Here is a 17797-nt window from a genome sequence, read left to right as displayed (position 1 = left end):
GTAAGTCCTCACTCTTTTTCTTGGGTGACCTTTCTCCATAGCCCTCAGCAATGCTCTCCACTCCCTAGACGGGGCGACATCTCGTGGGGATTTTGTAGCCTTGTTGGACCAGTTTGGCAACCATTACATCCAGGAAGCTATCTACGGCTTTGAGGAATCCTGCTCTATCTGGTACCCAAACAAGCAGGTCCAGCGGCGACTCTGGCTGGAATACGAAGACATCAGCAAAGGTGAGTGACATGCCCGTCAGCAAGTTCTACTCCCTGTGCAAGTCCTGGCTGCCTAGGTACATCCATAGGACCAAAAATAGGGAGTCTGTAGGTGAAGGACTAATTCAGATTTGCCTCGATGTTCTTGCCCACCCTTTAAATTGCCAAGGTTTGGTTGCTAAAACCAGATGTCAAAATGGGAGTATTTGGGGAAACTTTATATGCAGGAGGGGGTCCAAACTGTATGACCACTGAGCGGGTTATCATAGAGGGAGTCTTCTAAAGGGCTTACCAGCCACCATGCATCCTGTTACCATAGCACGGGCAAAATACTAGACGGTTCTTATGGAGTGGGGGAGAAAAGGAGAGCGTTTCAGTCTCCCCCACCACTCCCTGCCTCCGGCAATCCCATCCTACACTGGCTGGCAACCCCTTCCGGTAATTGCATAGTAAACCCCTTCTCACTCCATCCTGCCCTGTGTTTAGGGGCAATTTTCCTACTGCTCTGTGCTGTGAGGAAATCTCCATTGCCCCAGGTGTTTGTGTAGCTCTGGATAACAGCCTCCCAAATAAATCTTGGTCCACTGTTTGATGGCAAGTTAGTATTCAGTCCAAGTAAGTATAAGAAATTGGAATTTCTGGGACCCTTTGAATCACCTTCTGATGTAGGAGGAGTACTGGCTGGTAAATTTGTGTTCTGATCAACCAAGACTGGTTTAGAATTGCCATTCATGGAATTTCTTCTTCTGAGCTTATCCTCATGGCATTCTGATGAGCTCAAATTATGGATGTGTGAGTTGCTAAAGGGCAAGTGATGAAATTAGCACAGTGAAAACTCAAGAAGTAGGTCATCCTAAGATTTAATGATCAAGGGTCCCTCTGAGACTAGGGACCCCCTGCTGTCAGCAGTGCTACAGTGGGAGAAAATATGCTCCCGTGGCTGAGATGCCCTTGGTTCTCTGAGCTCCATACAGATTTCTATTTTGTCTTGAGGCATGAGAGCCCCTCTTCTGACTGGGAGCTTTCTTCCAAAAGAAGCAAGAGGCTTGTACCTGGACTGCAGGCTTCCCCCCAGGTCCTGATTCCTCTAAGCTCAAAGAGACAACCGCAGGCTTCTTGTATCCCTTCAAACTTCAGCATCTTAAAATTGTTCTGATTCCAGTTTGCCAAGAAGGAGTATAATGTAAGCACATTTCGATAAGACCAGCTCCAGCTGGCAAAACTTTGTTATGTTTCCATGCCAGAGCCTAGCGATTGAACCAAAGGACTAAAGCCTCCTCTATTTCTGTTTGCCAGTGGTTCAAGGACTGCCAGGCTCTAGGACTGCTGGGAGATGCGAGTCTGACCTTCCTCAGAACTCCTGGTTCTACCTCTGGCGTCTATCCTGAGCATTGTAGTATCCTTAAGGTTAAATGCGAAGCCCAGGAGGGAACTTTGTCCATGGCCTTGGCACTATGCCCTATCCCTCTCCATTCTTACACACAAGAACTAATTTTGTCACAGTCCAACTGTTGGCTTTAGTTCTCATAAATATGATGTATATCACCCCTTGCTTGTTATTGATATTAAAAGATATTCAAATATTTTAGTATGTTTATTTTGATCTCTTGCAGTTGTCCATGTATACCTGCCCCCCAGCTGACTCCTGAATCTTACCTCTGTGTCATAGAGTTTATCTCTCTTATTGTTGGATGTGATTCTTACCCATAAATATTTTTCTTCTCCCTACGCACTAATTTCTTTTTATTCCCAAAGCACGAAGCATGCTACTGATTAAGGATTATAAGTGCATAAGACAAAGGAAGATTTTCTTCTGCTTTTCTGCACTCTGGAGAGGATTGCTCCGGAATGGAATTTATACACTAGTGGTGACAAGTGTTCTGAGAGGGCTATACCTACCATGGCATAAAAGTGACACCTTTTTAGACTCGAGTCCTTAAATTATATGTTCTTGCCTATTCTAACTTTAAAAACTTTCCAGTGAAAAGGGGTTTTGTGTTCTTTGCTTTTGTACCTATGATTAGATACCTAAAATTGCTTATGGGTTGAATAGGAAAGAGGTTTATCGGGGTGAAATGAAATGGAAAGATCACAGGACTGAAAGGCTGGGACTCTAGAATCTGCCAGGTGACTTGTGTTTAGTCAATCAACTATAGGCATCTCCCCTGTAAAGCCTTCTGTAGTTTCTTCCAGCTCTGACAGTTTATGGATCCTAGAAGACCCCTTTATGTGAGAGGCTTTCTCAGGTGACACATTTGAGTAAAAGACTTTCCTCTTCTTTCTACAAATCACTACACAACTTCTTGAGGGTAGGTTCTATGCCTTATTCAACTTTGAAATCCCAGGGTCCAGCACAGAGCCGGGCACATGACAGTCCCTCAGCAAGTGTTTGTTATTGTTGAGGTTGTTAGTGATGGCAGTTGGGGTTGTCTCGGTGGGAACGGTGGTTAAAAGCTCTTCTGATGTGGTGACTTCCCACGTGGGTTTTATCATAGACACATAAAACGCTTTAGGTACGCCTGACTGATAAGAACTCAGAGATGGGTATTTTTGAACAGATCTTCAGGAGGCAGCCTTGTATTCAACAGCCACTTATTCGTCGTACAACCACTATATGGTTTGGTCAGACCATTATGTAGGAGCACCTGTCTTAAGATAAGTCTGACTGGAGCCCATGAATAACATATTTCCATTTCTCACAGTCTAAGATTAGCCTCTCTTCTTTTTCTTTTACAGAGCAAATAAAGACTATCTGAATTGAAATTTCCAACCTCACTCTCTCTAATTCTAAACTGACTTTCATCTTTTCTCATCATCCTTTGCCCTTGTGCCTCAGGAAATGCAGTGAGTTCCTCCTCTTCAGGCGAATCTCTCCACCTGTACACTTGCTTCCTTCCCTCTCTGCTTCCTCTTAGTCCTCACTCATTCATTAGCCTCCCCTTTTTTCATCTCTGCGACCTCTTCAGCCACAATTATCCCTTCGCCAACCTTCTAGTTTCCAAAAAATAATATTTTTATAAATATGCAACTCTTTTACCACTGTTTCCTTTCAACATGTCACCATCAAATTTCTTGAGTAAGTAGTTTATACATCTTTTCTCTACTTCCTCAACTTCTTTTCACTCTTCCAGTAATTGCTTTCAGCCCCGTCACCCTTACAGAAATTGCTCTGGAGAAGGAAAAAAAAGACTGTATAAGCAGAGGTTCATTTTTCTATTCTGTGACCATTTCATCTATCTCAGCTAAAGAATTTGTCCCTTTTGGCCAGGTCTGCCTTCTTGCAAATCCTCTCCCTTTGTGTCTCTGATGCTATTCTGTCCAGCTTCTCTTCATAAGTCTTTGACCTTTATTTCTCATTCTTTTTTGCCCTCACTCCTCTAAAGAAATCGCTTACATTTTGGTCATTTTCTAGGATTTCACCCTTAATGTTCATTTCTTCTTCACTGTTGCTGGGTGATTCTCTTTTGTATCTACCTCAACCCACATCTCAAATCCTCCCCTTCTCCCTGAAATTCAAAAGCTCATTTGTCTGTGAGTGTTTTTACCATTTCTACCTGGATATTCTATAGGCACCTCAATGATCAGCATCTCTTTTCTCTGTATCTGCTAGTAGATTCATGAACCACATTGATGGGTCAAAATATAAAGTGAGGGGTCTTTTATATTCTCCTCCACCCTCCACATTCAACCATTTACAAGTTCTGTTCTTTTTACCCCCTAAATATTGCTTCAGCAGGTGTCTTCTCGTCCGTTTTTCAAAATTGTATGAGTTTACAGTATCAGCTCTCATAAGAAATATTGAAATAGCATCCTCAGGTGCCTTCTTCAGTTTCCTGCCACTCTCGTCCATTCTGCATTTCACTATCTGTTATCTTTTTTAAATGTCCCTTAATGACATGACTCTTGAGCTTGGAGCCCGTCACTAATGCCCTACTGCCTTCTCAGCATGAACATGGCTTCACTCCCTGTATTAGTTTCCCATGGCTGCTGTAACAAATGACTACAAACTTGGTGGCTTAAAACAACATAAATTTATTTCCTGAAAGTTCTGGGGCCAGAGATCCAAAATCAGTTTCACTGGTCTAAGCTCAAGGTACTAGTGGGGCTGGAGGATCCTTCTAGAGGCTCTAGGAGAGAACCCCTTTTTTGCCCTTTCCAGCTCACAGTGGCCTCCTGTATTCCTTGGCTTGTGGCCCCTTTCTCCATCTTCAAAGTGCATCACTCCAATGTCTGAGTCACATGGTCTTCTCTCTGACTCTTTCTGCCTCCTCACGTAAGGACCCTTTTGATTACATTGAGTCCACCCAGATAATGCAGGATAATCTCCCCATCTCAAGAGTCTTAATTTAAGCATATCTGCACACTCTCTTTTGCCAGGCACAGGTAACATTCATAGGTTCTAGAAATTAGGACCTGGGCATCTTTGGGAGCAAATATTCAGTCTACCACACCCTCTACCCTCTCTGGCCGCTGCATCACTGACCATTCCCTACCCCGAGCATTCCTCCACTCTGATGACACAAGACTGCTTGCTATCAGTCCAAAACCCTTGCATTTGATTCCAGACAGTTTAAGGCCTCAGAGTCTCCCTTCCTGCTCCAGTCTGAGGCCAGAGGTATGTGCTCTAAAGTCTCCACAATTACTCGTCCCACTCAGAAATTTTCTCTTGGGCCCTCTCTTGCCCACCCGGCCCCCTGACCCTACTCCATTCCCTGGTGTCTGTTCCTTTGCCTCATTTCTGGATGGATCTTACTCTCTTCTTAGGCCCTTAGGATCAGCAGATCAGTCTTCCTGGCTATGATTTCTGTTTCTTGCTTGTGTCTTTTAATCGCCCCCTTCAGCTCTATAAATTGTCATCTGCAATTAAATGATACCTTGACCCAGTGTCAGGCCCCAACTCTGGGTCCAGGGTCAAGGTTCCCACTGGTTCAGAAGAGGAGATTGAGCCTTTCCACACTTCTGAGCCTGCCTAACCTTGTCCTCTATCTACCCCTATTCTACCATCACCTTTCTACTCTTCAAGAGCCAGTTCTAGCATCACCACTTCCACCAAGCCTTCCTTCTAGTCAGAATTCTTTGCTTCCTGTTTCATGCTCTTGGAGCTCCTTATATATATCCTTTGACAGCACTCTTGACATTTCCCTGTATTGTCATTTCCCTGTATGACTGTCTCCCATGATAATAGACTTGGCAGCATGTACCATATTTCCCTCCTTTTTGTAATTTAAAAAGTTTATTTAAAAAATGCAAAATGTGTAAAACAGAATAAAGTGAAAAATACATCTTCCTCTCACTCTTATCTCCCAGTCATCTAGTTCCACTCCCCAGAGGCAACCAGGCAACTATTACTACAATTTACTGTCTATCTATCCAGATATATTCTATTCCTAGCTATGTGGAAGTGAGCAAAGAAAGTTGCAGAAAAGTAGATATATTAGGGTCTTGTCTGTTTTCAAAATGTTATATATAAATATATGCATATACACATCTATATAAGTATAATCTTTAGCCTCCCTCTCACTATCTATGTATATTTAGATGTGTGTGTGTATGTATGTACACACACACACACACACAAGTTATCTGTTTGTTTCAAGATTAGGGATATGGTATAGGGTAGGGGCTTTTATTTTTTGTACTAAAAACTTCTGTGTTGCTCTTCCTACAATAAGCATGTGCCACTTTTATAATAAAACTTTTTTAACACTGAAAAATATATTCTGAAAAGTTTCTGTTATCTAAAGACTTAGAAAGTTAACTGGAAAAAAACAAATCACACAATTGTATCTACAAAGAGCTGAACTTTGGATAGAAATCTGGGAGGAAGTGCAAAACAATAGGATCATTTCTTACCAATCTTTGAGTCTTCACCCCTGACACAGGGCCTGGCATATTATTAGCATCTGTTGTACTGTTTGTTGAACGAATAGATCCTTTATTTTGTTCTTACTTCAGAAGAAACCAGTAAAAAGAGCCACAGATCTGTAGATTCCAGAGAAGTGACCAAAATTTGAACCTGCTTCAAATAAGAACTTCCAAGGGCTTAATTTTAATCCTCAACCTGACACACTAAAGCTCAGTACATTTTCTTTCTCTCTTTCTTTCTTTTTTTTTTTTTTTCTTTTTTTGGTACTCCATTCAGGAGTGGATTTCCTCAGATCTTTCTTCCTTTTCTTTTCCGATATCACTTTCATTGCTACTTTAGATCTGACCTTTGCCATAGCTTTTCCTCGCCATTGCTTTTGGGGCATATCAGTGGGGTTATCTGGGTTGACAATTGGCAATAAGCAAGCTCTTCCTTTCTGTTGTACCTTGTAGTCCATAATCCACTGGGGGTTGGGGCATAATCCACAGCGGATTGGTTGGTTGGTTTCCAGCCAGTTGCTTCCTTTCCATGGGGAAAGCTAAGAAGAATAGCTTCCTCTTCTTCCAAGACACAAGTTGAGAGTTTGTCCCTTAAGGGGACCCTCTAGCTCTGAGAAGTCTTAAGTTAGATTAGAATCAAAGAAAGAAGTAAGCCACCTGGATGGCATTGTATTTCTACCACACAGGATGCCACGTTTTCTATTTTTCATCAGTTATTTTTTGGGAGGACAGAGCCCAAGAAAGACTCAGTTGGCTCCTCTGCCCAGGATAGTGAACAGATTTCTTCCATGGCTGAAGCAAAAACAATAGCTGAAGCAGCCATCAGCCTCTGATCCAGTCTGTGAGTGCTGGTCAGCAGAGACCTAGTCTTGTGTATTTGATGCCAATGAAGAGTAATAACTTAAGTTTGTATAATGTTTTACGACCCCAGGGTTGCAAACCAGCTGCAAAGGCTCTCTTTATGCACATTTACGACGACAAAGTTAGCACACAAGTGGCAAAGCGATTATGGCATACAGCTATTTTCTTTCAATGATTAATTAATTCATTCAACAAACGTTTGCTGAGGGCCTGCTACATGCAAAACCCTGAAGTGAGCAGAGAGGAGGTTTAGAGAAGACATCTGTTCTATGGCATTCCCAGGCAGACAGGCCTGATGAAGGTGCCACTGATGCTGAACCGGGTGGTATCATAAACAGAGGCTTCCAAGAGGATCTGAGCTTTTCTAAACATATGTGTGAGGATTTATTTTGAGTCTTCAAGTCCCCAGGCTCTGATGCAGAGTCCGGAGTAAAGTGGATCTGTAGGTTGAGGGAAGAAGTTACCAAAATAATATTACCAAACAGCCTGTTACATAAGTGTTCTCATTTAATCCTCAAACATACACATCACTTAAGTCTTACGTTCCCTATTTATAGATAAGAAAATAAAGCCTCGGGGAGCTTAAATAACTTGCATGTGGTCATCTAAGCAGTAAGTGGCAGAGTGAGGATAAGAGTGCCTTCACCTACTGAGATACATTGCAAATGGCAGCTTGCTGTTTTGCCTGCCAGTGGCACAAGAAGAGATGAAGGTGGGAAGATGAGTGGGCCAAATGGAAGTAGGATCGAGATGGAATTGAAGCCAGGTGACTGGTCTAAAGTGACCACTACAGGGCCAGATGTCAACCATGGTTAGACTTCAAGAAGGATCCACTGCCTTTCATCTTGAGTTTTCAGGATTTTTGGTTATTTGTTGTGGGTTTTTTTTTTTGGCCGTGATATATGATGATGACCCAGTTTCTGGAGGAGTTTTTGTTTTTCTGTACAGCCGTGCTTTTCAGAATTTAATATGCCATGTATCACCTGGGATCTTGTTGAAATGGTGATTCTGATTCAGTGAGTCTGGGTGGGGCCTGAGATTCTGCATGTCTAACAAGCTCTTGGATGACACCAGAGCTGCTAGTCTGAGGACGACATTCTGAATAGCAAAGCTAGATTCTCTCTTCAAAGACCAACAGGGAGTGGGTTTCCCCATCATCCCTGCTCTTCCTGTCCAGTGCAGGAACTTCAACACGGGAGCCATGGCACGGTAGCCTCCAGGGCTGTGTCCTGGTATCATCTCCACAGTGGAGAGTCTCACAGAAAGGAGGATGAGCCTGAATGGTTTTCACTTTAGGCCAGGACTTTTCTCTGATTAAGCCATTGATCATTAGGCTTGTGTGCAGAATTGAACAGTCTTAAGCCCTCAGGCACTGAAGGGAATTGGAAACATGCCAACAATCAGGATTAAAGGTGATAAGCTGTTTTTTTAAAAAAACTTTGTGCTGTAGGCAACACTGTCCTCATCTTACTATCTCAAACATTCTATTTTTTAAAATAGTGTTCAAGAGGTCCCCATTTTTTCCTCTCAAAACCAAAAATTATTGGAGTTTCATATTTTTACCTGGCTATTATTATTTTAGTTGATGGGACAATTCTGGTGGTGATGTCAAACTTCTTTCATATAATGATGGGCCTGACAGTAGTGACATCTTGTCCATAATGTACAATTTAGTAGTTGATCATATAGTTTTCTGGATTATTCTCTCCTCCAAATATGTAAGTTTTCCCTTTACAGTTTGATGGATTGCTTCCGGAGAGTGGGCTCATTCATTCATTTATTCAGTTCCTTCTATATCTAAGCACTGGTGTAGGCACTGGTCCAATAATGGTGAATGATGCAGAAAATCTTCCCGCTTCTGTGGAGCTTCTATCTTAGTGAAGAGAGAAAGAAAGTGGCAAGTGACAAATGAAAGCAATAATTCTAGATAGTGACATATACTATGAAGAAACTAAAATCAGGGGGTGTAATAGAGGGTGACTGGAGGATGGGTGGGGGAACTGATTAAGATGGCAGGCACAGGGCACTTCCCTGGTGGTCCAGTGGTTAAGACTCCATGCTTCTATTGCATGGGGCACAGGTTCAATCCCTGGTCTGGGAATTAAGATCCTGCATGCCGAGAGGTAAAAAAAAAAAAAAAAACAAAAACAAAGATGGCAGGCACAGAGAAGGCCTCAATGATGGTAATGAAGGGGTGAGTTTGAGCTGAGACCTGGCAGACAAGACAGAGCACACAAAGATCGGGGGGCCGAACAGTCCAGGTAGGGGACATAGCAAATGCAAAAGCTTCATAATTTTTTGAATTCTCATAGCTTCTAGCATCAGGTAGGGCGTATAGAAGTTAGTTGGTAAATATCAGACTGTTAACCAACATGACTGAGAAGAAAGAGGCCTGGATTCTCTGGTGGAATATGGAGAGAAGAAGCTCTACTTCTAGCCAGACTTGTTCTGTTTCCTAGATTCAGCAAGCTAAGCTGGGATCAATTTGTTTAGCCCATCGTCTTTTATCCAACATTTAGATCAATGCTCAGGTGGGCTGGCCATGGTGCTCTAGACCCACGAGTACAATACATATATCTACCATGACTTTTATCTCGGTCTTAAGCCATGGTCTCCATACCAAAACTAATAGTTTATGTCTGCACAAGAAAATATGTTGGGAAAAAATTACAAGATAAATGGTGAGGCAATGGGAAATCCTGCAGCAAATGTGGAAATCTGAACTTGACATCACTTGGGCTTCCCGCATCTTTTGGGATGGGTGCCTGTGTCTTAAGTGGTAATATGTCTATATTGTCCATCCAACTCTAAGGCAGCATGTTGAGGGAAAGAGCACTGGATGGGGAGTCAGGAGATCTGGGTTATTGGTCTCAGTTGAACCGTTAGTCAGCCAGCTGACCGTGGGTAAATTACTTAGCCCTCTTCAAAATCATCTTCCCATCTGTATAATCACTAACTTGAATTAGATTATACTTAGGGTTTCTTCTACTTTTGGTGTTCTGTGACTTCTACATATTCAGCAAATGATTTCTACTTCTCATAACAGAATGCAACATTTAATAATGCCTGGCTCAAGGATAAATAGGCTAACTCAACTGATATTGCAATGGAAGGAGTAATGCAGCTGTTTATAGTGAGGATTTAGAGTCAGATTGGCATCAGAATTTTTATTGAGAAGTTTAATTAGTGTCTGTGAGCCTCAGTTTCCATGTCTGTAAAATAGGGCTATTGATACTTAGCTTACAAGTAAGGATAGTGTAAGGGTCGAATACAATAATTATTTATGAAACACAATGTCTAGCATACTGTAACTGTTCAGTGCATTGTGACATATTATTATGACTATTATTAGTACTAGCATTATTTCAGTGAGATTTGCCGTTCAGTTCACTATTTTTGAACAAAATAGCTGCTGATCAAAATGCCAAGGAGATGTCAGTGAAACTGGGTAAATTTTTTCTTCACAGAAACACTGATGTATATTTTAGAAGTCACAAATCACTAATTAGGCTAGTGGAACAAGGGGCGTCAAACCAAAATTACCAAAATTAAGACCAGAATCGCATCTTTTGGCTGCTCTTTTCAGTCCCAGTTATAGCTCCTTTGCTAAGAAAAGACCAGGAAATAAGCACCACCCATATTAGAGGGATTTTTTTTTTTTTTTTTTTTTTTGGTGGGGTAAGGGAGGCTATAAGAATGTGCTCTCTGTGGAGAAGAATCCCTGGGGACGTTTTTTTGATAAGCAGCCTGGGTGTTACTGCTTTTTAAATGCAAAGCAGCTGTCAGGTGCATTCTCCAAAGGGGGAAAATTCATGCAAATGTCCAGCTGTACTAGCCTTCCCTGTTACCTGTAACTCAAAGCCTGTGCCATCTGGTTCTGCTGCCTGCATACAGACGTGGACTCTGATCCCTCTTGTGCCCCAGAGGTGGGACCCTGGCCCTAGTAACAACCCAGGTTCCAACATAAGTGGATGTTGAGGTAGAAAGATAACTGATTAATAGTTTTTGGGTTTTTGTTAGGCTACTGTCTCCTCCTGTTTTCCATGAATAATCTGCTTTAGAGGAACACTCTTGTATTCTCAGAGGCCTGAGGAGGTCACCAGCTTCTGGAAGGTGAGGGGTGTCTCTAGCAAATCTCTGAGGTCACTGCCTGTTCCTACCCCATCTTTTGCAATACATAACACCATGCACCGAATCTAGCAGGCAATCAATAAATATTGGTTGAATGAATAAATGAGCAAATACCATACTTTTCTCTCCTCCTTTTCCTCTTCCAGTGGAAATGGCAGCATATTGTCCAGGACAGCATCTCCTCAAACACCATCCCCTTCAACCCCCCAGCACCAGCCCACCCGCTCATCATCCCTCTTCCATAGCCATAGGACTGATTGTTTTGTGTGCGGGACATTATCCACTTGCCCCCCGACCCCGGAATTACGTCATGTTCTGGGATTTGGCATTAGAAAAATAGACTAGTCTTTAAAACCAAGTGATCGGGCTTCCCTGGTGGCGCAGTGGTTGGGAGTCTGCCTGCCGACGCAGGGGACGTGGGTTCGTGCCCCGGTCCGGGAAGATCCCACATGCTGTGGAGCGGCTGGGCCCATGAGCCATGGCCGCTGAGCCTGCGTGTCCGGAGCCTGTGCTCCGCAACGGGAGAGGCCACAACAGTGAGAGGCCTGTGTACCAAAAAAAAAAAAAAAAAACACAAAAACCAAGTGATCAGTGACTGGGATTACAAACTAGGAACTGGGGTAAATCCATGTGTGGACCTCCAATTTGCAATCGTTATTTCAAGTTTCTGGCTACCAGTTAATGTTGTAGGAGCCAACAATAATCTTTCTTTTACCACCTTTCCTATAATTGCTTTTTAAAAAATAAAGCAAGTAGGAAAGTTTTCTTTGTAGGGAGGGAGGGGGTAAGGGAGTATGTGTTAGGTGTAACATGCAACTTGTGTTTAAACTGAAACACAAGACATAAAACTACTGTGACTTAAACCAACACATCAACAAACCCCTTTCATCTAAGCTTACCCATTTGGCCACTAACCATTTCTGATTCATTCCTAGTTTCCATGCCTCTGTTGTTAAGAGACAGCCTCCCTGAATCTCATGGAACTCTTTGGAAGTTGGTTCAATTATTAAAAGATGTAAATTAAGAGGAAAAATTAAAAATACATGAGAAAAAACTAATGTCAAGGAAATCAGCAAAAAATGGATTAGGTAGGTAATTAATTTAGAAAAAAAAATGAGAGTAGTTGACATCGTTTTCAAGCCTGGCCCCAACTGCCAACTACACTACAAAACGCAGCTGATTAATGTTACAACAGTCAAAGGATCCAGAATACATCATTTCTGTCTCTGTTACTGATGAGAGGAAGATGGTTTTCCAATCAGATCAACTTCCCTCTAAAAAATTCCCAAGTGTACTTTGACATTATTGCTGTTAATTTTGCTGCCAGCAGAGTCAGGGACACGTAGACCTCAACTGGCAGCACCTTGCGGGAAGGCTGTGAGTTCTGCAAGGTAATGATGTTTAAGCATTCATTCAGAAATGTGTATTGTTTACTGTAGATCAGGTGCTGTGCTGGGCATCAGGAATATGATGGGTAATAAAAGAAGGCTCCTAACCCACTGTGGGATTCTAGATGTTGAGGTGTGAAGCATAACTCTCTCCTTTGCCAGCCTCATCTTACTCCTTCTCTCCTTGCAATTGGCTAGTCAGTATCTATGGAACAGCATGGTTGAACCCTCTGGGGGACCCACAAAAGAGGCAAAGAAGGTCACTACGAGGTCCGGAACATACTTTCCACCTTGAGAGTTCATCCCACTCCTTGGAAAGTTTCTCAGGGGGCAGGTCTCTGCATATCCCGTCAACTACTGAAGTGCCCATACTGAAGGTGGCTGCTGCCCCCAGGAGCAATCTGTGAGACACGGAAGAGGGGGAGCAAAGGGGCACACGTGGAGAGCTTTAGGTGAAGACCCCTTGCACCACCAACAATTCCTGGGGCGAGGGGCTGTTGGACCAGGTTGGGCCATCGCTGGGTCACGTGTGGTGGCCACACCACTGCCTTGCTGCTTCGTGCAGGGCTGTTTATAGACTACCTGTGCTCTGGTGACTGCCCACTGAGGCCAGAGAGGGGACCGTACCTGCCTAAGCAGAGTTCATGGCCTGGGGCTCCAGGAACTGGTCACACCGATCTCCCCTTAAAGCCTAACATGATTAGAAAGGAATAGATAGCTTGGCTAAGTCATAACCACACAAGGCCCGTCCACCTGGTTAAGTCTGGCAGGGGACAGGGTTCATTCCACATAGTTAGAATGTAACACCACAGAAGCCCTCAGTTTGGAGCAACTGCAAACATCAAGCAGGTTCAAAAGACTCAATTTTTCTTTGACCGATTAATAAAAAAAATAACACAGAAAGAAAGAAAAAGAAAGGTAGAAAGAAGCGTTTCTCCAGCGCAATTTTTCAATAAATCTGCCAGTTAAAATATGTGCTTTGTAGGTGAAATGTGAGTGCCAGTGACAGGGAAAAACAGCCTAATCGGGTAGACCAACATCCCGGACTCCCTTGACATTTTTTTGTTTCCTTGGGGTTTTTCTTTAATCAGTTGATTCCACAGAGGCAGCTTATAAAGCCACTCTTTGCCTGCGCCTCTGTTGCCCACCTTGACTGCTCTGGTCCCTCCTGTAAATTTATTACAAGCCAGTCGATTACCGTGGTAATTGGTTCTATTTATATTGATGTGTTTGGGGCATTTATGGCTTTATGTATTTTTATTTGATCTTCTTGTTTTGCCTTCTCCCTTAGAGAGCAGGGACTCTGCCCACTTCTTTGCGTCTCCCCATAGCTGTTGCCTTAGACTCTGCTCGCAGTGTGTTCACGATCAATATTGATCACAGTAATGTGGATGTAGATAATCAGGAGACGCCAGCCCCCAAGCTCTACTGATCGCTGCATCCTTTTACAGAGCTGGGTAGAAAGAAGAAGTGTTCTTTCTTTCTTTTTTTTTTTGCAGTACGCGGGCCTCTCACTGTTGCGGCCTCTCCCGTTGCGGAGCACAGGCTCCGGACACGCAGGCTCAGTGGCCATGGCTCACGGGCCCAGCCGCTCTGCGGCATGTGGGATCTTCCCGGACTGGGGCACGAACCCACGTCCCCTGCATCGGCAGGCAGACTCTCAACCGCTGCGCCACCAGGGAAGCCCAAGAAGTGTTATTTCTTGAGAATTTCCACAATATCTCCCTTCAAGGGTAATTCATGTGTTGGGCCCTGTATAGATCATGCATTCTGCATTTGTTGGGCTGATAAAGATCATTAATGATCTACAGATACACATAAAAGCAAATTGAAACCAAAGAAAAGCTCTCTTATAATTCAATCAACCATTTTAAAACATGGTTGATGATGGAATGATGGAAAAATGGAATGATGATTCAGTGCATGTTTACTGAGTTTCTACTTTGTGTAGGTGTTGGGCAATCATCACTGTAGAAGGAACATGATCCCTGCTCTCACGAAGAAGACGTGGATGAGACAGACTATAAACAAGTAAATAAAGAATAAACAAAATACTAGAAACTTTGGGTAATAAGGGTAATGAAGAGGGTGCTGTGATAAAGGGTGACAGGGTCAGTATCCTCTTTAGAAAGGGTCATCAGGGAGGGTATGAGTGGTGTTTATGTTGAAATGTGGAGGATGAGCTGGAGAAAAGGCATCCCAGGAAGGGGGGAGTGGCCAGTGCAAAGTCCTGAGGTGGGGGAGCCCAGTGGGATTGCAGCCTAGGAAGTGAGGAAACCATGGCCTGGCTGGAGCTGGAAAGGACAAGGATGGCCATGCAGAGTCACGGAGGCAACTGCCCCGTGACTCTGCATGGCCTATATGTTAGGATCCGTCCTGCACTGGGTGGAGAATAGCTTCAAGGGAGGCCAGAGTGGACACAAGGACACCAGTTAAGGACCTAAAGCAGGAACCCTGGCAGTGGACATGGAGAGGAAAGAACAGGGTAAGGTTTGTTTGTGGAATAGAGAAACTTGAAGACAGGGTGGAGGAGGGGAAGAGGAGTGGAGATAATTCCTAGATATTCGCTTGAGCAACTGATTATGCTGGAGCACCATTTACAAACTGGGGGGCAATGGGATGGAAGAGGTTGGGGGATGGTGGGGAATCTAGAGCATCATGCAGACTTTGAGTTTCCATGGAGACAGCCAAGTGGAGAAGTCAAGGAGCCAGTTAGATGTGCAGGTCTGGAGCTTAGAAGGGAGGTCAGTGCTAGAGATGCCAATCTGAGCCTGCAGAGTTCAACCAGCTCATCCCGGACGAGCTCGCTCAGGGAGGAAGACGGAGAAGAGAAGAGAAGTGGGCCCAGGCCCAAGCTCTGAGTTGCTCCCACACTTAGAGGCCAAGCAGAGGTGGCAGGTTGCGGGGGAGCTCAGCAAAGGAGACCGTGAGGGAGCAGCCGGGAGGTGGGAGAATCAGAAGAAGCTGTGGTGAAGAGGGCAGTGGGTGGCTGTCTTGTCCTGCTGAGTGAGATTTGTAGGTCAGACATCATTGCCTTAGAGCAGTGTTCCTTTAGAGAATCCTAAAATATTATAACTGCAAAGGCCCTGGTAATATATGTGCAGAAACTTACAATTATTAGTATTTTTCATATATCTCATACTTCTCACCACCCTATGAAATGTGGAGGTAGGTTACACGTTATGACCTTGTCTGGTGAAGGGTCTTGGTGAGCTGTGCTCAGTCACAATGGCTTCACTTTGAATTGTAAAGCCCTGAAAGGCACTTTGCAAAGCAGAGCTCTGTCCCTTGGGGTATCTTCAGAGCGAGCGTGTTGTCCCAGGTCCTTGGAATGCTGAGCGGTGGAACCATTCCCCATGCAGAACGTCTGCCCGCAGACCATGAGCTCTTGCCGGATGCCCCCGCTCCTCCCACTGGCAGACCTGTACCTCTAATTCCAAGGGGAGGAGCTGAGGCCCACAGTGTGAAGACACTAGTCTGTGGTCACACAGAGAGTGGCAGAACCAGAAGGAACCCAGGCTTGATCATTCATCATCCTTGTCTCACAGATCTGTGCATTGCTTTCTGCCTGTGCTAAAAACCGGAAGGGCTCGGGACGCTTGTTCCACTGCCTGGGTACATCTCTTTGAATTTTGGATCATCCCACAAAGCTGTCCCAGGATAAACACCCCCTCCCTGAGATTGTCCACTCTTAACAGTTTTATTATTACTAGGCGTTGTCAACCTAATAGCGAACAAAATAAAATCCTTACTCTGCCCAGCTTACCTTGCTATCCCAGTCCTGGGGAGAGAATTCCATTCCACAACTTAAGAAACACTCACTAAGTACCTACTGCCAAAAGTATATTGAATCCCAGGTCCTATGCTAAGTGTCCGGAATATGCTGATGAATAAGAGCTGGGCCCTGCGCTGGAGCTGTTCATAAAATATGTGGGAGGGTGTCCAGTAAACCAGAAATTACAATATAGTGTGATAAGGACTCTAAGAGACTGGAGAACAGTCAGCACGGAAGATGGGCTCCTAGCCCGTAGGATTGAGAAAACCTTCCTGGCGGAAGTGTTGCCTGGACAAAGAGATGGAGGGCGGGTGGCATTGACCGGCAGCCTCTGAAGAAAGGGTATTCTAAGTAGGAAAAGGCAAGGCACATAAACACGGGGAATGAGAAAACGTGAGGGGGAGCTGGGGTGGGGAGGCAGGTATAAAGGTCCCACTGGCCAAGCCCTATCCTCCTACTTCTAACTTAGAGCGGTTTGAAGGACCTACTTATATCTTAATGTGGTTTAGGAGTTATTGAAGGATTTCAGCAGAGAAAGAATATGTTCCTATTGTGCTTAGAAGCTTACATCTGGACAGTATGGAGGGTGACTGGGAGACGTGAAAACCAGAGATAGGTTGACCAGTCAGGACAATTTTGGAGTAGACTGGATGGGAACTGCTGAGGGTCTGGAGTAAGGGGGAGGAAGTGTCAAGTGTAGCATGGACGTGACAATACTTTTGGAAATATCGCTAATAGGTGACTCTTTGGATGTGGAGGGTGAGGATGCGGTAAGCCATGGCAAGGCCCAGCCCTGGAGGTTTCCTAGGTAGGCATAAATGGAAAACCCGTGGCTCCTGTGGTGAGTTCCCCAATTATGGAACAGCAAGAATTGAAAACTCTTTAGTCCAGACATTAAACGGAGCTGATGTGGATTGCTGAGCAGCAGAATTTTTGCTTTTCATGATAGTACATGCTGGATGGATGGATGGATGCCGACATGGCAGAGGATGCCAAAGACAGCAAACTCACCTTTCTGGGGTGTGCATCCTAGCAGCATCTCCCTTTTTAGGGGCTCCTGAACTGCAGGCATGCCTCGCTGAGATGCAAGGGTGGAATGGGAAACCTACCTACTCACCTGCGTCCTTATCTCACTAACAGCCTGCCCTTTGGCTGGAACCCCAAGTAGAAGCACCTTGAACCCAGCTCAAAGCATGATGCCAGCAATTCCTTGAACCCAGCCCAGACTCAGTAGTCTGGCCTAGTGTAGGGGAAAAGGGTCAACGGTGATCTTCATGATCTCTGGGTTTCAGATACAAGTTAGTCCATCCACCACAGTAAAAATCAAAATGGTTTTTTCCCTGAAAGCCATTTGGGCGGAGATGAACTAGGGCCATGGGTGAAAGATGGAGAATGAGTTGGGCGGGGAGGATTCAGGTTTCTAAAACACGCCAGTGCTTTCCTGCAGCAGCTAGAAGTCATATTTCTGTAAACACTCAGATCCTTGCCATCCCGAGCATATGTTTCCTTGTTATCTTTTAATTGGTTTTTATCTAAATTTAACACCAAGCAGTTTGTGATGGCGGCAA

The 17797-nt window shown here is 44.2% G+C and overlaps 1 protein-coding gene across 2 annotated transcripts in view; it reads left to right on the top strand.

Annotated features, from left to right (window-relative positions):
- ASTN1 (astrotactin 1) overlaps positions 1 to 17797 on the top strand; it is a gene marked incomplete at its 5' end in the record, with an annotated part of 320320 nt that overhangs the window by 243108 nt on the left and 59415 nt on the right. For both annotated transcript variants that reach the window (XM_082675767.1, XM_082675766.1), the window contains one exon: positions 42 to 230. In XM_082675767.1, the coding sequence (XP_082531893.1) occupies positions 42 to 230 (189 nt within the window). The remainder of the gene's footprint in view (positions 1 to 41; positions 231 to 17797) is intronic.

The sequence above is a fragment of the Grampus griseus genome (genome assembly GCF_964374135.1).
Source record: "Grampus griseus genome assembly, chromosome: 1".
Classification (NCBI taxonomy): Eukaryota; Metazoa; Chordata; class Mammalia; order Artiodactyla; family Delphinidae; genus Grampus; species Grampus griseus.
This window is presented reverse-complemented; position numbering and strand designations above follow the sequence as displayed.